Here is a 20,822-nt window from a genome sequence, read left to right as displayed (position 1 = left end):
AAACTGGGCAAGTGGCAGCCTGATTTTAAAAGCTTCATTTAAATGTCAGGCCCAAGGCACAAACTGCAAGAAAAAATATTAAATGGAAACATTTAAAGAAAAGCAATTCAACAAATTCCTTCATTCACCTTATAAATATGGAACACATTGAATGTCTTTTCTCATCTTTTTACTTTCCATCTTTACAAGAAATGGAGATAAGTCAATCTTTTCAACACCCGATTGCTGGAGCACATGCCAGCATGCACACATACCTGCCTGACTGAACAGGAGGACCAGTGGTGGGAGCTCAGAGGCCTGCCATTGTGCCTGTCAACAGATCTTCAAAAATCTCCAAACTATCCAAAACAGTACCATTCAGAACAAAAATAAAAGGGCCAGAGTAGCGGTAAAATACCTACCCCATAAGGCAGCACACAGAATCTCAGAATTAAATCTCTTCTTGTATTTACGGATCTCTGGAGTGTCACTCTGCGGCCTAGTGTTGGTGGGATTCACATTGACCACTGAGCCCTTCCGGGTGGGATCTTGCCTTATGGCTTCTGGTCTCATTCCATCACAGGAAAATCCCACTAAAACACAAGTACACTTGAAATTACTTTCTTCACACCAACAATGTGCCGGCCTTGCTCCTCACTATACTGAGGAAATACTCATGTGTCATAACTGGGTCTTTGTCCACAAAAAAACTTATAGGCAATGAATATGGAAAAATGAAACTATGCAGCTCATTGCAAATAAGGCAATGCAAGCGGGGTGGGTGCTTGTGTATCTGAGGGTCTACACCTGCAACAGCCACCATGCCATGCCTAAGCCACAGGAGGGAGCAACATAAAGTAACCAACTCCTGTTGGTCAGCTGCTTTCTTGTTGCTGCTTTACTTACCCACAGAAGTCACTGTTGTTCCACTAGATGGAGAAATCTGTAGTAATCTGGGGTCTATAAAAGGTGTAAAGGAGGAGGAAGATTTGTGTTTCTGGAGTGTGCTACTAGCGGACTGAGTCTGCAATGTAAATTTCAATTTTATTAATACAATGTCATTAAAAAGGTAAACATTAAACAGTTCAACCCACTCCTGTACTATATACTGTTTCCCAATACAAAACCCTTCCCCTCCTGCATAACCCTCCAAAACACTTTTGAGGGCACTTCTGCACATGCCCAACACTCTCAACAATACACTGCTATCTCTTTTCAGGAACATTGCTCATCCAAGGGAGGAATGCTGCGTGCTACCAATAAAACCTACATTCTTGCTCCTAGTTTTCTTTAAGCAAATAATTATAATGACAACTCCTAAAGGAGGTCTGAAATGTCTTGACCTCAATTCATTAATTTCTGAATTTATTCTCCTATCCAAAAAAGTCCAATTAATCGATGTTGGAAACTTGGCAGTCCTTAATTTTTACATTACTTATTATAAAGTGAGCCTCTTGCCAGAAAGCTACAGAAGCTTGGCTACCATCATTTTAGATGCATCATCATAAACTCGTATCAAACAGGGCTCAGTAGTGAATGGTGCAAGTGAGAAAATAAAGCCATATCCCTTAGGAGCACTGGAGTTTTGGTTAAAAATGTAACTTAAGACAAAAAAAAAACCCACAAAGAAAGTGAAACAAATTGTTAAGTGAAAATGTAATGACAATTAAAAACAAAACAAACAGAAAAATTAACTTGCCAGTTTAGTGAGTTAAGGGTTATAGTAAATACTGTACATTAGAGCAAAATGGAGCACAGCTGAAATATAAATAGAAGGAAGAGTGTGAGTGCAGGTGGGATACATCATCTAGAGAAAACAGAATTTGCCTGCTCAGATGCTTTCATCCTATACCATTTCTCCTACGCGGGTAGCTCAAGTCACCATGGCCCAGAGCTCATTCCCTCCTAGGATCCTAGAGTCTCTGCCCCTGGCTGACAGAGCTGCCAGCTTACAGGCTTCCTCCCCTTATCCCATGATCTGTAGCCAATCCAGTCCATGGCCAATCTGATGCTGGGCCTGCATTAGAAGCAGTGGGGGAGAAGATTATTCTGATTCTTTCTAACAAGGGGAACCAAAATACAAGCAGGCAGACCAGCAGTTAAATGTTCACAATGACAAAACTGGCTGAAGCTACATGCCACTTTTAACCTCCTTCAACTATCAGACAAATGCATTTAAATCAAAGCTCCCATGAAATCAAATCACTTGTTTAATTCAGTAACAGGGTGCTCAAGGTGCACTCTGTCACTGCACTGGTAGGAAGGGGGTTGGAGGTGCATGACTCCATCACAAAGAGCAAAGAATCACCCAACTAGCACTCAAGACTAGCACCACAGTCAGGCCTTTGTATGAGCACACAGGGTTTCCCATTTATGATTTTACATTAAATGCACATTCAGACCTTCTTGTTTAACATCCTAAATGTCTAGGTTTCTTCGACAAACATTTGGCCTCTTCAACTCTGAGTGACTGTGTATTTCAAGGAAAAAATCCTTTAACAGGGTTGGTGAAAACAAATGAAGAGTAATCAGCCCATAATACCCGCCAAAACAAAAAACAATGCAGCCCTGTTTGAAGAAAATTTCTGCTCAGGATGACAAGTTTGTCCAAGTCCACGTAACCAACTTTTGCTGTATTTTATTTATTGGATAAAAAAATATAAAAGGCAGATTTCACAAATGACTCTAAGAGTGTCACGTAAATACAGAATGGATCTAAGAACACAGCAATCACTTTATTTAGACTTTTAAACAATAAACTGAGTAGAAAGCCATGCAAGTACACTGATCTAGAGAAGGAAACAGTGACCTGGCGCATTTGGAGGGAGACTGATCTAGGTTAAGGGATTTGTATGCAGATCTGAAACATGTTACTTGGGGGGGCGGGTTGGGGAGAAGGGTAGGTGATAGAAGAAAGTAGGCTGGGAAGGAAGGGGTAGGGGGTGTTGGAAAGGTCTCCTTTGCAAACTACCTACTAGGCAGTGCTGGTCTAACCCTAGGAAAGCAGCCAGCTGTGGTGCAAGACATACCTCATTAGTAGTGAGCTTGTCCTGGGGTGTCTGTGGGGACATGGTGGGTGTCGGCTGGCTGGAAGATGGGGAGGAGGAGGTGGAGGAAGTGGAGGAGGAATGGCTTTGCTGTAAGAGATCTGGCAAGAGGTGAATGCGACCGGCAAAGCCATTGCTCTCATGATGGCTGGCACGCTTTTGGTCAACTGTACTCTGTAGAAAAAACAGGCACACTTGTCTCGCTCAGGCACTGCTGAAATTGCCTATGACCCTACAGATAACTGACTTTATTCAGGTGCTGTGTGACTTTGAAAACTGTTACATTATAGAGGAAAGACTGGAGAAAATTAGCCTGAATTGCTCACACTTCCTTGCTGAATGCCTAAGTTGAGCCAACAGAACTCAAAAGTATCTCATCTGGTGGCAACAGGATTTGAGCAGTAAGTGTTCAGTCTGGTTTATCTGCCACACTAGCTGCTGCCCCCCCAAATCACAAGTAGTGTTTTTTCTTTATAAATATTGCTGTCTGAAGCTCTAGAAAGTGCCCTGTCACTTCTTAGAATCCTGCTCTTTTCCATGTTCTTCCCACTTTCCATCCAAATGCATTGCCATAGCATGAGACACATTCAGGGAAAAGTACAAAGTGCTGGGTAGGTGCCCTGTTCTATTTAAATGAGAAGTAGATCACTTTCCTTCAGCTAAGTTAAGAAATGAAGAGATAGTTGAAAAACTTAATAATCCAAACTGAGGGCATCAGGCAGTACACATTTAACAATCAACAGTAAGGAAACTAACATTTTGGAACACACAGAGTGACCTCACTCTGATGGCTGAGGCTCGTCCACTCTGGCAGAGCCAGCCTGACTCTGCTCCACTGCAGCACTGCAGATGCACAGAGCTGAAAGCTCTCTGCAGAACCACCGAGGCACTCGGCTACAGACTGGTCTCTGCCCTCAGCTCCACAAGCCTCCTGAAGAACGCCCTGTGGCTTTTCTACTACCAGACACAGACAGTGAGACTCAGCATGGTGCTTGAATGAGGGCTGCCACAGAACATGCAGAGGAGCAGCAATGTGAAGTGGAGGACTGCTAGCACCTTCTTGGCATGCAGCACATACCTGCCTCCCTAGCCCAGATATTTTACCCTCTGGGTCTTGTTAACATGAAAACAGATGATGATGTAGAAATAGCATGAGTGAGTGAATGAGCAAGTGGGTTAATGGCTACAGAAGCAGCTCAGCCTCTAACAATGCTACAGAGACATGGGTACCTGGCGGACAATCAGTGTGCCCTCCTTGGATGGAGTCATGGCTGGTTCACCTTCCACATCATCATGGACAATCATGGTTTTCACAGATTCTGTTTCACCATTGCTCAAATTCACAGATGACCTATTCAGAAAAAATCCAGAGATGAAGGATGATAAATACCACTAGTTAAGGATATTGTTTATATACTTTTCACCTTCAAAAAGTCATTAAAGAGATCAGGCCACAGATAAAACATTTTTATAAGTAAAACAAATGCTTAAGGCTTTCCATTCAATAAGTAAGTTCCTGCCAGTACAGTTTGTTTTTTAAAAAAAAAATTTTGAATGAATGCTCACAGTTAATTAAAGTAGTTAAACCAAACAGAAATTTCCCTTTTAACATATCCTCAAATTAAAAAGAAAAAGTAAAATATACATTGGGAAACTAGGGAGAAGCACTGAAATATACACATACACAAACAGAAGGGAGAAAACATAAAGGCTGCCTGCTGCTGAATCCATAACTACATGTTACATGTTCACAGAATCTTATGATAAAAACTGGTTCCCAGTGGAAAGAAGACTCAATGGGTGTGTTCTTATCCTCTCTAAAATTTTAGAGACCACCAAGGACTGACGCTGCTCTTGTGTCCTCTGGTCCAGACATGGGTTCCCTGGTCCCCTCCTGCTCTGCATCATCCTCCTCCTCATCCGTTGTCCCCGACTCCTCACTGGATGAAGAGTAGTCTGTCACTTTGTGGGGTGGTCGCACATCTTCGACTGCTCGAAGCTCTTTAGCCAGTGCAGTCAAATCCTAATGCAGAGGACAGAAAAGAGAGTAAGGCCGATGGGAAGGGGTGGGGTGGGAGTGGTGGTGGGTGGGGAGAATGAAAAAGAGAAAAGAGCAAAGAATGAGAAATTCTTCATTTTAACCACTAATAAAATAGCCACAGCATCAATTTTGTAACACTGTTTTGTAGAGTATTTACCAGTATCAAGTGAAATGAGCACTTAAGCCTTTTGATAGAAAAGACCAAAAAATAGACAAAAACATAAAAAACAAAGTCAAAGATTCTATACAAAGTTCAAATGTCACACCAAAAAACCCCATTAATAACCTGCTATGATAAGCTGATAGCTTTTTCAATTATGAAATAAAATTCTAGATCAATAAATGTGTGCAGACAGATCCTTGCAGTTTGTTCTACATAACAGTCTTTTTTTAGGGAGATTTATCCAAAAAGCAAGATTCTAGTTAAATGGCACTCACTTAAAATACATATTTGATGTTTTTAGTTTTAGTTTTAAAAATTTCAAACCAACAGAAAAATGTAAGAGTAAAGTGAGCAGCAGAATACCACTCATATCTTGGTTCACCAACTGTTAACAATTTGCCACATTCTTATCAACATTTATGACACATGAAGTGAAGAAGAGGTAGGTGGGTGGGAGGTAGGCCAGGCACCCGTCCCTGCCTTAACCCATGATCTTCAAATTACCACCCTATAACAGCGCCAATGAATATGATGAACACTAGAGAGAAAGGAAATCCATAGTAAAAGTTATTATTTAAAAAATGCTTCATTTCCCTTTACTATTCTATACTGAGATATTTTAATAGTCAATCAATTATCCAAATATAATTTCCAAATGTGATTATTATTCATATTCTACATTTTCACATACTTGGGAATTTTATTTAAAAATAATGACTTTTGCCCTGGCTGTTGTGGCTCAGTTGGTTGGAGCATCATCCTATAAACTGAAAGGACATGGGTTCGATTCCTGGTCAGGGCACATGCCTAGGTTGCAATGTTTAGTTCCTAATCAGGGCACATATGGGAGGCAACCAACTGATGTTTCTCTCACACTGATAATTCTCTCTCTCTCTCTCTGTCTCCCTTCCTTGCTCTCTGGAATCAATAAGTATATATCCTCAGGTGAGGATTAAAAAACATAACAATAATGATGTTTTACAAAACAGGCTATGTAGTCATCTCCCCTCCCACATATTTTTAGCAGTTCCAACAAAGTTTTCTTCTTCTCCCCAATGAATAACAAGTTTTTTTTTTTTAGCTTGTCCCTCTGAAGTAGCATGATCAAATATTGGATCTCGAGCCTTGAGAATCATTTGATGACTACAGTTGTGGCTTTTTAAGGTTTTTTTTTAGCTATACTTAATAACAAAAAATGTATGTAGCAAAATTTGTGTGTTAAAAAAATGAAGCAAAAGTTTAGGGTTTTTTCATTCTAGAGAACAACAAAAAGGTAAGTCAAGGAAAGAAAAGCAATGTAGATGAAACACAAGCTAAGTTTAAAAGGCAGTTAGAGTGGTTCTCTGATGCTGAATTTCCAGAGAGGGGCTTACCACTTCACCCTGTGGTGCAGCCACAAGCCATTGAGTCAATGACGAGGAACACACACACAGCCCATGGAAGCACAGGAGAGAGAAGGGAATACAAGGAGTATAGAAGTCAATTCAAGCAAGATATCATAATTCCAACAGGCTTAAAACTCCACAATGTGCGCAGAGACAGGTCAGTTAATGCGACAAGGATTAAAAGAGACATATGAGAAAGTCAAAACTGCCTTTCTAGGTACCAAAAGGCAGAACTTAAGTAACAGATGGTTTTAAAAAGGTGATGGAAAAGGTTTTTTCTAAAAGCCAGTATTATAAATCCCCAACTCTCCAAAAATGCATACACATTGATGAAAGAGATAAAAAGACTTTTCTTTCTTTTGTATTTTTTAATAACTAAGTTGGAAAGGGGGCAGAAACATGTGTGCAATTTATGGCATTCATTATAATCCCTCAAATCTGTAAGAGCCCCAGAAAAAGGACTGTGCCTCTCAATTACATATTTTTAATAGAAAGATCTCACTCAAGCTTGAAATAAGTAAAACTGATTTTGTGCAACTCTTACAGTAGGCTTGAGAGGTCTAAATACTTCTTTTCTGTCTTCAGGTTTTTTCACTGCATTTTCAAGGCGCTGAGATGGAGAGCCTTCAGATTTGGATGATGCTGTGAAGTGCAAAAGAGACAAGCAAGGTGGATACATACAAATATCCAGATGTGTGCTACAAGGGAGACCCAGCCCATCTACCCTCTGCTTCTCACTGCCTTGTCCCCCTGCCTACTTCTGTTAGCCCCACTCATGGCAGGGTTTCCACAGGCAGACCTGGACTCCAGGGCTTCTGACTCCTTACTTAAATTCTATTAACACAGTGGAGTTCGTAAGACCTGGTTAAGCCATTAATATTATAGAGGGAAGTTTTTCTGATCCATTATTATGAGTAGGTTTAAATAAGCAATGTTGATGATAATATTGATGGAGACTACATTGAAAGAAGTAGTTTCAAATCTCAGCTCAGAGAGTTAGCTAATCATCTTGGATGAGTTTACTTAATCTCACAAAGTTGCAGTTATTGTAATCTGCAAAATGGAGACACTATATATATCTCATGGGGTTATTATAAGGATTAAATTAGATAATACGTGTAAAGTGCTCATAGTGCTAGTCATGTGTAACTGTGATGACTACTACTGTCATCACCAACTTACACTCTAACATTGTCTTGTGATATGCAGCTATGTAAAAACCAAATGTCTGTTACATGATTTTAAAGGATTTGCAGTATACTAATCATAGCTCAATATTGTTCACAGGGAAAGAGAAACAGAAAGTCACCCTACATCTCATTCGGAAGCGCTCTCCAGAGCCACTCTGAGACCCAGGCTGGGAGCCTGAGTTGCTGGACCCAGAGGAGCTACCACTGCCAGGCCTAGGCACCAGCTTTTCCACTCTCTCCCACAGCAACCTGGACTCAACACCACTGCTGGAAAAAAAGAGGAGACAGTAGGCAGTGCATCATCCCAAGATGCAGCACCAAGTTAAAAACACAAACAGTATTCAACTCACCAAAAGTTATTACACTATTCATGGGTTTTATCTCAGATATCTAACAAACCAAAAATGCTAAATGATATTTTACCATTAGCAGTCCCAAAATCTTCATCAGACATGAGAGGAAATACTATTGTTTGGTCTGTAAGTATCAGTATACCTGACACAGGTATAAACTTAGTTTCTTATTATTAAAAATCTGCTTAACATATCACAGTATAATAAAATTACACTGTTTCTAGGCTTGGCTTTCTTTCTTGCCCAACTGACACTTATGCAGTCTCTTTACATACGCTGTGTTAGAAATGTGACAGACAGCAGGGGCTGTGATGTGTCCCTGTGAGAGCCTGCTCACAGGACAAGTGCACCAGGACAGAACTGATGCACAGACTCAGTCAAAGGAAAATCCCACAGTTTCCCCAGATCATTTAAAGACTAGGAAGTCTCTCTGCAGCTTCTGGACTATCACCTACCTCACTGCTTCAAGTTATACTGAGGTTCCACACACAGAAGGCTAACTGCAGAGATTAAGTAACAATCAGGTACAAAACACTCAACAAAGTGACCTTTTCTCCTTAGCATGGTATGGGTCAGTGGAACTTACTGAGATGATGAAAATGCTCTATAGCTGAGCTGTATAATAAGGTAGCCACAAGCTACACGTGGCTACTGACCACTTCATATATGGCTAATGTCACCAAGAAAATAAAGTTTTGATCCTGTTTAATTTTAACTAAAGTAAATGCAAATGCAGCTGTATAATATAGTAGCCACTAGTCTCACATGGCCAGCAGTCACTGTACTGAACAGCTCTAGCACTTAACACTAGTACTTGGCTAATTCACTAGTTTACTGCAAACTGCAGGTCAACCACTACGTGTCATTTCTGTACTTCCAAGGCCTTAGGATTTCTTTCAGATAATGAGCTCCCACAAGTTAGCATTATCTTAGAAATCCTGCCCCCTTTGTTGCTGTTCCTTCTACTCTAACAGAGACAGATTTCATTTTAAAGCTCCCTATACAACTGGACTCAGACTCTCTTTTCACAAGAAATCAATTTGATGTTATTCAAGTTAATAAACTTTATGGGAGTTTTTCTTTAATTAACTGATAATCTCCTCTTTGCCCCAGAACTTCCCTGTTTATGGGCATTTTTATGGGGGGAAAAACATGACAAAAGACTGTAGGCTACTGTGCAGTAAACCTGTTCTTAACCTTCTCCATTTTTTTTTTTTTACCTGGTGGAGTTTCTTTGAGCTGCTTGGCTACTCTGCTGCCCACTGCCCTGCAGAGGGGAATCCCGCCGGGACAGAACAGGGGAACGAGATGTTGTTCTTACAGGGACCTTTGGGTAAAAAATACAGCAAGTAAGTTCTTGAAAATATGAGGAGATAAAAGACTTCTGTACCAAAACATATTTTTTACAGCAGTCCTAGTTATGTTAGCCTTACTGTATCACTATCCTACCCTATCCCCCATTCCTGATCATTCTCTGCCCTCCATTTATACAACAGAAAGAGAAAACTTAGTCAAAGGCATGAAAGAAGCCAGGACAAATAGCCCTTCTACACTTCTGTAACATTTAAATGATGTTTGGAATGAAGCCTGGCAGCAGGGGACACACAAAGCATTTTGCTGAGATAATATAAGAATCAGGAAAATAAGCTCCAAGAAATCAAACAATGTATACAAATGGATCAGTAGGAATTGAAGACTGGTAAGAAGCAAGAAAATATTCAGAAGAAGCAAATACCAAGTAGAGGAAAAATAAACTAAAATGTGCTCTTGTGTTTAATTTCACCATTAAGTAATTACTAAAAAATTTAAAAATTAAAAATTTTTAAAAAGCAAAACAAAACCAAAAATTTCTCAATTTAAAAAGAAAATTAATATTTTTTGAAATTTTTAATGTTTTTTCCTTATGACATCTTTTCTGAACACTTAGATAATGGTTTATACTGTAAAACAACTTTGTAGCTTCTATATAAACATACAATACAACTGCTAAAATATATTGATTCTACTTATTCTTAAAGCATATTCTTTATAGACTTACTCTTAAATTATTTTGTTACCTGGTGTTTAAACATAGACTTAACAACAACAATAGAAAGCTAATTGTCACTGGGTTAATATAACTCTTAAGTGTAAAACATAACATGTTTTATGTAAAACATAAAACATTCTCCCCACTGTAAGAGGTTCCTTTGAAATTCATTGCCCTGAATTTAGGTGAAGTCATTATACCCTTTATGAAAATAAATAATGCTTAAAAAATAACAGAAAGGAAAAAGAAGCACAAATCTGTCTTTCTGCTTCTTACCCTTGGAGGCACCTCGTCACTGTCTGATCTAGACCAAGCCTTTTGAGTGGGGTCGGGTACCTCGGACTTAGAGTCAGAATTCTGACTTAGCACCTCACTGCGGGAAGGTGGACATGGGTCCTGAGAGCGAAGATGGTGGTGTGCAAATTTGGGAGGAGAAGGGTCACTGAAGGAATGGGATCTCGAGACAGGGGAAACACTGTTCTTGAGAGATGCCAGGTGGGACCACTGTACCTTACAAGAAAACAAAACATAAAACATTCAATGCGTTCTGCATGAAACGCTTTTTCTGGTCAATACCAAATCCAAAGCAAGGAACTGGGAAATGCAAACTGGGTGCTATAGTATCAGGTAAGCCAGGCAGTAAAACAGTTACACTTTAAAGTAAAGAAGTGACCTGGAGAACACAGTATGTAGAAAAAGAACCAATGTACACTTAAAAGAAAACTCTTTTAATATCCAGACAAACATTAAAGATAGCAGTAAACATGAAGATTTAAAAAAGGCTTATAGAACTCATGCTACATGCATATCCTATCAAAGCAAAGCCTGGACAGGGAGAGAGGGAGAGAGATCACAAGGTGAACACTGCCATAAATGCACACCTATCTATCCACCTTCACAGTGAGATTTCAGACCACATGACAGTAAAACAACCCATTTCATGAGCAAAGACAGACCCCTCATGTTTTGACAGACTATAAATAGAGGATCCGGCAGAAGTAACAACTGTTTGAATGTGGTTGGTAGGGTAATAATATGGTTGTAGTAATTTATAGTTTTAATTTGAACATTTCACCTAAAATGTCATATGGTATGCTTGAATGTGATAGTGTTATGTTATAGAATTACATGCTTCTGATTTTGTAATAAAAGATTTTGTAACGAAAAGGGGTGTTGCTTGTGCCAGACCCTGTAGAATAACTTAAAAACAGCCAACTTTTCAAATAAACCAACAATTTTCTTTCTTTTCTCAAGCCTTAAAACACTCAAACCCTAGATCTATGTACACCCTCATACTAGTTATGAAAAAAAACTTTAATTTCTTGATTTATGATTCCCTAAATTGACCTCCTGATTTTTTTAACTGATTTCTTCTCGTTGCTTTCAAGTTGAGAAAACAATCTCTGAAATAATCTGCACTTTCTTTAAATTATATTTTATTATTTTAAAATATGTTTAATATTGCAATTTACATTATTCCAGCTTTACATCTATTACATCAATGCTTAATGAAAACTGGAAATACCAAATCACCATTGGTTCAACCTTCCCAAAAGCAAGATTCAAAATCAGTTTCAAATTTATGATTTCTAGGTGATAGTCACATAACTCGTCATTGGTATAATCCCAGATGCCTGAAATGTTTTAAATTTTCGGGGCTAGGGGTGGGGAGCATAAAACTTACAGTATTATCTATAACTAAAATTTTCAAAAACATGACTTTTAGAATAGAGTCCCACCTAAAAAAAGTTTCCCCACGGAGAATGTTTTCAAAGGTGCATGTTTCAGTCGAAAGCAACTTTACATAAGAGGAAAAGGGAGGCTATTTCCAGGCACTATATTAATTAATCATTAATATAAAAAGTAGTCTATGTAAGTCAGGAAATGCTAGTAGCCAAATAGATAAAAAAAATTATTTATGTAGGTTTTAACTTTCAGAATAAAAAAATTAATACTGGACTCTTCACAGGAATGTCAAGCCTATTCAACTAGTCCCTCCTCCCTTCCCTTCCCTTTCTTCCCTTTGCCCTTTTCTACTCTCCTTTGTTCCCTTTTTCTTTCTACCCCTTGCTCTCTGGAGTTACCATTGTGGGACAGCTCTTCGGTGAATCAAGGAGCTGCTGATCCCATGTAAATACCTCCTACCACTCAATATACCCCTTCTCCCACCCAACACACACCCACAATATCTCATGGTAAAGTCCTGGTTCGTTATTGTTTGAACTCCTCCATTATTGGGGTTATTTACTATAAAGCACATTCAAATCCAAAAACATTTGAATTTGTTTTTCCAAATACCAAAGCTAATTCTATCACAAGGAAGTGAACTTTTGCCTCCCAACTCATATAAACATCAGTAACAAGTAAACTTATGCCTAAGAATTTGTTTCCAATATTCTGCGTTACATAGCTACATGGAGTAAAATGTCTAAAACTCAGCTGTTTTCTGAGAAAGTGGGAATCAGTGGAATCTAAGATCTCTGCCATGGGTACCCTTAGCTGCCTGTTTTCCTCTCCAGACAAGAGAGGGTTCTCTTAATCTCACCATTCCACTCGGAGGTGCTTCCTCACCTAGACAGGGCAGCAGGCCGTGGTGGAATGATGAGAGCCTATGACCCTGACCCACTTCAGGGAAAGCCACACATAACCCACTCTGCTGGATTGTAACATTTTTCAGACCTTTGAAACTTTTGAAAATCCAATAAAAGACCTTTTTCTCAGAAAAAAAAATGTGCACATTTGGACAAACCAAAAACATGTACATGGAATTTCAGAGTCCTCACTGGCTCTCTGAAGCCCATGCATGGAACATGCCAGACACCAAAGGTCACAGGTTAAGAAAAGGTCTGGTTCTCTTTCCATGTACTTATAACACAAGCTTTCTAAAAACAAAACTAAAAAAAATCTTTGTATTAAAATAAGAAGACACTTACTCCTAAACATCTGATTTACGGAAGGAAAAACATGAGACTAAGAGAAGATATGACTGAGTCTAAATATTCTTAATAAATGCAACAAAAATCTTTCAAAAAATTCCTTATTTTCCCTATCAACTGAGGGTGTATCCTCTTTAAGTTGGTCTAAACTTACTCCTGCTTATATCTTCTCATTTTAAATGTGGTAACACACCAAAATGTGAATATTATGAGCAGGCCAGTAACTCAGTGAGTTATCACGTGCATCTCCTTGACCCACAGCCACTGGCTGTTGCTACCTGTGGCTCAGCTGGTCTCTGCAGGGCAGGATGCACAGACTCGGAGTTGCCATTGGAAAAAGACTCTGATCTGGAAGGCACTGGTGGCTCCAATACTCTGCCTGTCTGCTTAGACTGGGCTTCAGGGGAGCTGTGGTTAGTTTTCCTATATCTATCTTCCACCTGTGTCAGAGAATTAGAAGACATAACTCAATGTCAGTGGGGAAAAGCAGATAGCAAAGAAAGCCTGACGTGGATGAACTGTAAAGAGAAATTTTCTGTTTACTTCAACTAAAGGAAAGAAAGAAGTGGTTAAAAATGGAGGAGGTGAATAAAGCAGGGCTAGGATTTGATTCAGGATAAAGAAATACTTATGAGAATAAAAGTTAAAAGAGGCAGGCTTTAAATTCTTATCCTGGCAAGAATTCTAGGGTTGTACATGTGGGTAATAAACTAGAAAAAAATATAAATGTATCACAGCCAACTAAACCAACAGATTTAAAGAATGTTATCAGGAATCTAAAACACATTTCATTCCAGCAAAAAAGGGCATTCCAGAACACTTGTGCCCAGAATCTCTCCGTGAGGGCCAGAAACAGTGGAAGGGTGCCACCTGCAGGCTAGAATTCACCATACCCTAGAGGCTGACCAAGTTAGCTCCCTAGCTTCCTAGGATCCTAGAATAGTGACTGCCTTGCCACATCCTTACTGGAAGGTTCTCCCAAATATTCCAATTTGGTAACAAATCAGGATCATTGAAAAGTCAGTATATTGGGCTATAGACACATTCACCCTCATGGCAAGTTTGGAAAATTAGTTAACCAGGCCACCGTTCCCCTCATTTACATTTTATAGAATAATTCTGCCATATAATATCCCCCCTTTTATTTAGTTGAGTGCTCAATTTACCTGAGAATTATTAATAAAGGCATTCTGGTCCTTCATGGATAAAACACTTCACTAGATAAGAGAGTCCCCTCACTTCTCAGAACCTCAATTTCTCAGCTAGAAAACCAAGTGGGTGGATCACCAGCTGAAGTCCATGCCCCCTTCTAGCATTATTATTACCCTGATCTTAAGAGGCACGGAATCAGCACAGGATCAATGTCTAAGCAACACAGGAAAGCAGATACCTCTTGAGCTCTGTCAGCAGGCTCATAGTGTGGCTTGGGTTCTGGAGCATGGTAGCTTGGCTTGCTCCTTTCCTGCTGTGGTGGCAGCTGCTGCTGTGGGTGTGGCCTCCGGTGGTCATGCTGTAGAGACAGGAGATATGCTTGTTCTTGTTGCAACTGTCTCTGGAGCCTCTCTGCCTGCCGGTGTTCCTCCATCTCCCGCCATCGGCACTCCTTGGAGAGGGAGAGAACACTAAATCTATGGGAAATGGAAAGCTTGCCTCTTCTCCGATTCATTCTCAACTTTATTTTTAAAAGATCATGTTATTTTTCCCCATGTGTTGTTAACAAAGCAAAATGGGTGGGATTTTAAGTAGCATATTACCTGTGGAAAAATCTGACAGCTTGTTGCTAACAATAATATCACTGGACAGAGTAAGAGAAAATTCAATTAAAAGTCAGTAGCAGTGGTTTCAAGAGGTATCTAGAGTAAACTAGGTAAAAATCCTATGGCAAGTGCTTTGAACCTTCAGCCCTTAGCATTCTTGTTTGTTCACTGAATGCCGACTTCTTTTCAAGACCTGTCTATCCACCAAACGAGAACAGTTAAGTTATTAGTGGGAAATAAGGAAATAAATAAAAGCCACCTGGAAATGTGCCCCAAGCATTAGGACCACAGAGGACTACTCCACTTGAGCCTGTCAGCCCACAGCACTAACCACAATGGTCTGGTGATGAACACAGCTCTGCCCAGCTCAGGGGAGGGGTGGACACATGAGCCCTGGCACTACAGAACAAGACAGATACGGGCGTTACCAGTAACATGGCCTGCTCCTGGAGCAGCTGCTGCTGAAGGAGTTCCAAGTGCCGCTGCTCCTCTTCTAGCTGTCGCCTGATATACTCCTGTCACACAGAAATTACCCAGCAATCAATTTATCCAAAAGGAAAGCATGACAACCATCTGAAGGGAGCACCAAGAACCAGCTGCCCCATCATCTTTACTAAGTGGTAATTCACTTAGTAATGAACCTCTAACAAAATCTATTGCTAAGGATTTCCCCAAGAACTTCAACTGACCACTAATACCTGAAGAGTCTAATAAGTAATGACATGCCCTCCAATGGTATACACAAAGGTATCTGGAAAGTCTTCTTTTAGAACACAGCTGTTCTACACAAATGCTGGGTTTTAAAGGACTGTGATGTTCCCCTTAAGATGGCAGACTACAGAAATCAGAAATTTAATTTTACAAAAGCAAAGTGTTCTCACTAATAAATGTCTGCTATTACTCATTATTTATAACAATCACAGGTTGCCAATTTTTAAAATCCCACACCAAATTTGTTTAATATTAAAATACAACAATACGATTTGTGTTTTCTCTGATGGTATGGAAGGTACCTAGAATGACTACATTCTAGAAGCCACAGTCTGGGAACACGAGACTCAGGTAATTTTTACAAATGAATAGGCCCAGGTCCTTCATGATGAGGGGGTATGTGGGTGTGGATGCACGTGTGCATGTGTGTGTGTGAAAGAAAAAGGTGGAGGTGAATGGTTTTCAATGAGAAAAGAAAGATAAACAATGAAAACAGGTAAACACATCCAAAAATATGCATATAAAGAGGAAAAATCCAAACTTAAAGCTACATGCGTATTTTAATGAACTTGGAAATCAAGAGACCTTAGCCAGACCTCTGGCCAGCTCTCAACCTCCCATTTCCTCAGTTTTCTCATCTGAGAAACTAGTGCCAAGAATATTCTCTCCCAACTCTTAATATTTTTTGTGAGACCCAAATATAACACAGACATAAAATAACTTCAAAAAGAACAAATATTTTACAGACAAAAGAAGCTCCCTTCCTTTTCAACAGGGAAGAAAGCTAAGTACTATAGAAGAAAAGTAGACTAAGGGGTCTATGAGGGCAAATTTTATTCTGAAAGTCAGATTATTTCTTTATAGGGCTACTGTTAAGAATGTACCGATGCCAAGCTACACCCTTTAAAGTACAAATGACCACACATTTGGGCTGAACGCAAATTTTAGTGAAACAATTATTCTAATTGAGCAAATGATGGATAACAGAACTTGAGACTATAAATTTCCTTAGGTTTATCTTACAAAGCAAATTCAGCTCCCCCCTGGAAAAAAAAAAAAAACCCAGTCCAGGGGAAACATATCCATAAGACCAGTGGCAAATGCACCAATTCCAATCTGGGCTCCATTTAAGCCCAACCCTACATGATACATGCTATGCCAAGGACTGTCCAAGCACGGAATATGACCTTCCCCAGCAATGGCTGAGAAAGGAATCTGGCTCCCAACTCATTTCTGCTTTGAACTCAACAGAATTAAACCATAAATGAAAGGATCAAATAGTACACTCATTTGTTTTCTACCTTTAAAATACAGGGAAAACTGAAAAATCTACATCTATCCAAATCACAAATGTCCTAACCTACAGTCAATGAATACACAGAACACAATTACACATGTACACAAACAAGCATCTTATGCAGAAATGTTTCCCACAGCACTGTTAACATGGGGATAATTACTTTGCAACAAAATGAGAAGAGTAAAATAAAACTGATTTTTGATGCTATTTTTTTAAAGACGAAGTGAAGAATACTTGCTACACACAAAAGCTAATGACCTGCCATTAGAACAGCAAAGACTAAGTATTGCTTACATACCATCCTGTCACAATCAAATTGTGAGAATTAAATTGTGATTTAATGTTTAAAACGTATAGTACATATTTTGTCTTCTTTGCAGTCCCCAAGTGTAAATCAGAATATGAAACAAAACCACCTAAAACACACCAGTTACCTGGTCCATGATGTCACTAAGGTAAAAGATAAAGGATATCACTTAATCCTAGGAGACATCAGTAATGCAGCAGGTATACCCATCTCAGAAAACCTGAGGCATATCATTAATGTCAAGGATAATAACTGGATAACCAAATTTGGAAGTCAATACCATTATATTTAAGTACTTTAAGTATGAATCTCAAGTGTTATTTAAATTTGTTCCCATTCACATCTTTTTTTTCTTTATTGAAACCTCAGAACGAAGAGTGATTCATTCAAAGACATGAAAGGCAAGGATGGGATGTACACTGACAACATGGAAAACAGACAGCTCAGTCCATTTCTGTTTACACTGGTAGTTCAGGAAACAAAAAGATGTCTAAAGACAACTATATCTGGTATTAATAAAATGCCATAAATATTACCAAAATCTGATCTTTCTTTGGTTAAACAAAAAAATAATGCCGCTACATTTGTTACATATACATGTATACACCTAATTATATGCAAATATATATTACATATCCAGTGGCTACTTCAAATATTGCTCATAAAAATTTTCTTCCAGTTGGTTTTTAATTTCACTTTAAAAAGGCCAATTATCTCCAGATAATATTAGGTTTGAAGCATTTTAGCTGAACAAAAGAAGGAATATTAAGAAATCTTTGGCCCTGGCTGGTGTAGCTCAGTGGATTGAGTGCGGGCCTATGAACCAAAGGATCGCGGTTCTGTTCCCAGTCAGGGCACATGCCTGGGTTGCAGGCCAGTTCCCAGCAGGGGACACATGAGAGGCAACCATACATTGATGTTTCTCTCTCTCACTCCTTCCCTTCCCCTTTAAAGATAAATAAATTAAATTAAATTAAAAAAAAGGAATCTTTGAACCATCATACTATTTGTAGACCACTTTTCTGGTTTCAAGGTTTCTAAAGTATAATAACATATATATAAACAAAAGACTCAATTTACTGGTGCACTTCCAATTGTGTACTGAATATGTGCATGCACATGTGTGCATACTGTTGCCCCAAATACCCCAACTCTACCAAGTAAGAAACCTCACAAACTCACTGTTGGAACATTCTTTGTGAACTAACCTGCTCTCTTTCAACTCTCCTCTTCTCTTCTTCTGCCCGTCTCCTATCATCCTCCTCTTTACGCCTTCTCTCCAGTTCCTCCAGACGTTTCTTCTCTTCTTGTTCTCTTCTTCGCTGCTCACGTTCCTGTTGCCTTCTGGCTTCACGCTCTCTCCTTTGTTGCTACATAAGGAAAGGTGTAATCAGCAAGGACTTTCTGGCTATGGCTCTCGGGACAGTTTGCTGACCAGTTACAGCAAATTAGGGGGCATTCATGGACCCTGTCTCTACTGGCCAGTTATCCCACATTGCCACTTGACCTGTATGTACCAGCTTCCTCAAAATACTGGTTAAAGGTGCTATGTTTCTGTGAATCCTTATAGGGCTGGTTTCATTTTTATACCAATTATTTCCCATTTTTCACTGTACCCCAGAAATTAGGTGACAGGGAATTCTTAATCCTTGAGTATCACTAACAAGTTACCCAAGGCAATAAGTCAGGAGAAAAACCCAAAAGAGAATGAAATAAAGGAAGATAAAAATAGGGCAAGTAAGTAAAGGAGAGAAATAATTAAAAAGGAGGGCAGGGAAAGGCACACATCAGGAAAAGAGAAACTGATGTCAACCAGAACTAGGAAATGTCATCCTTACCACTATGAATATATTATTAAATAACTGCTTTTGAGCACATGCTTACTACGCATCTCACACTGTGGTAAGTATTCAGTACTTGATATTCTTTATTCCATGTACTTTACCTAATATAATTCTCATAACAAACCTAGGAAGTTGGTATTTCATTCCTATTCTACAGATGAGAAAATAGGTTCAGAAAAGCTAAGGGAGTTGCCCAGTGTCACAGGCTAGTAAGCTCCCAGCTGGAAGGGTCATTCTGTCTCTAAAGCCTACCCTGTTAACCAGACATTTCATCACGAGGTGTGAAAGGCATCACTGATTCACCACACTGGCTCTGACGACCTTTCCTACTCTAGGCTGGTCAAACTACTGCACAGTATAAAGCAACGTGACACGCTGGGTACTTACCTGGCTGCCTGTCTCATCCAGGCCAAGACATCTGTGAGTAAAGTCCTTCCTCAGTGCAAAATATAAAATTAACAAGATCTTCCCCGTGAATATGAAAAAAATGCTAGCCTCCAGATAGGCACTGTCCATCAGAACTCTCTGGGATGATGAAAATGTTCTACCTCAACACTATTCAATACAGTGGCCACTAACCACATGTTGTTACTAAGCAACTGAAATGTGACTAGTATGATTGAAAAAGTGAGTTTCCAATTTTATTTCATTAAAGTTAATCTAAATAATCATGTAGTCAGTGGCTACTATATTAGCCATTATATTTCTCAAGACACAAGAAACCAATTATTATTAACAAAAACTTTAATGTGACACTGAGATTAAATATTTAAAAAAACAAGAAACTTTGGGGTAAAGCATTGGTATATTAGACACAAATATTTTAAATGGGTATACAAAATAAAGCGTTTATTGTTGTCTAAGTTTTCCTTATGGGTTTACCCCTGATCCTGGGCTATCATTCAATCTGAAACTATACACCCTCAAAAAGGATTTCCTGACAAATGTACAGCATCTTACTTGTGGAATAACTTGTGGTGAGCAGAAGATTACTTGGCGTCTGTTCTCTCTCAGTTGAGTAATACATCAGCATTATTCTCAATGAAGCTTGTAGTGACCTTTTAGCCCTACCTACTCCCTCATTTCATACATTCCATATTCTGTGGTTTCCTCTAGCCCCTATTGTCTGCTCTTAGCATTCAATGCACAAAACTCACCTGTCTCCCCTGGGTGGGGATAACATCATGAGAAGAACCAAGTTTCTGTCCTGGTGTTTCTAACACCAATAATACCCTCATACAATGCACTTGCTGCCTGCTGCTTGCTAGCTTAAAGCCTTTGTGCTTTTCTGAATCTTAGAAAAAGAGAAACATGAGCCATTGGAGTATGTTTAAAACCCCATCTAGGAAGGTAACTGTGAGCAACTGTCCATGTGACATAGGACTCAAAAGCTGAGCTTTCTACACTGAGGCCATTTGTCCTGTGTCATTTGCATGAGGCCAAAAGGGGGCATGGCCTTATCCCTGCATACTGCCCCACGCCCCTTAGGGGGAGAGGCTTTTCTTTCCTAAAACTAGCTACCAAAATATAAAACAAACAAAAATACTTCCCCACCCCAGGGCTCTATGAAAAACATAACAGAAAACTTGAGGTCAGAAATCTGAGTCACCTCCAAGCACTGGTACTAGAGCCTTTCTTCTTCAAAGCAAATTAAGCAACGACCTTTAATTTTATACCTGTTGCTTTTTCTATACTGGAGCAAAAAAAATTCCACCAGTACATCACATACAATAAATATAGGGTAGCTGAAACCACAACCATTTTTCTAACACTGGCAATA

General features: G+C 39.3%; 1 protein-coding gene across 50 annotated transcripts in view; it reads right to left on the bottom strand.

The window, feature by feature from the left end:
* Positions 1-20,822, bottom strand: part of MAP4K4 (mitogen-activated protein kinase kinase kinase kinase 4) — a 199,304-nt gene that overhangs the window by 22,972 nt on the left and 155,510 nt on the right. For 4 of the 50 annotated variants that reach the window (XM_037057278.1, XM_037057274.1, XM_037057280.1 and 1 more), the window contains 14 exons: positions 18,407-18,568; positions 15,309-15,395; positions 14,514-14,726; positions 13,402-13,563; positions 10,464-10,697; positions 9,379-9,485; positions 7,930-8,072; positions 7,160-7,257; positions 6,604-6,612; positions 4,874-5,049; positions 4,257-4,377; positions 3,009-3,200; positions 886-1,003; positions 402-572 (listed from right to left, as the gene is read on the bottom strand). In XM_037057278.1, coding sequence (XP_036913173.1) covers positions 402-572; positions 886-1,003; positions 3,009-3,200; positions 4,257-4,377; positions 4,874-5,049; positions 6,604-6,612; positions 7,160-7,257; positions 7,930-8,072; positions 9,379-9,485; positions 10,464-10,697; positions 13,402-13,563; positions 14,514-14,726; positions 15,309-15,395; positions 18,407-18,568 — 1,993 coding nt within the window. The remainder of the gene's footprint in view (positions 1-401; positions 573-885; positions 1,004-3,008; positions 3,201-4,256; positions 4,378-4,873; positions 5,050-6,603; positions 6,613-7,159; positions 7,258-7,929; positions 8,073-9,378; positions 9,486-10,463; positions 10,698-13,401; positions 13,564-14,513; positions 14,727-15,308; positions 15,396-18,406; positions 18,569-20,822) is intronic. The other 46 variants (XM_037057275.1, XM_037057281.1, XM_037057291.1 and 43 more) reach the window with 40 other exon arrangements.

Source organism: Sturnira hondurensis, unplaced genomic scaffold (genome assembly GCF_014824575.4).
Source record: "Sturnira hondurensis isolate 20B ecotype Veracruz unplaced genomic scaffold, ASM1482457v3 Scaffold0009664, whole genome shotgun sequence".
Classification (NCBI taxonomy): domain Eukaryota; kingdom Metazoa; phylum Chordata; class Mammalia; order Chiroptera; family Phyllostomidae; genus Sturnira; species Sturnira hondurensis.
This window is presented reverse-complemented; position numbering and strand designations above follow the sequence as displayed.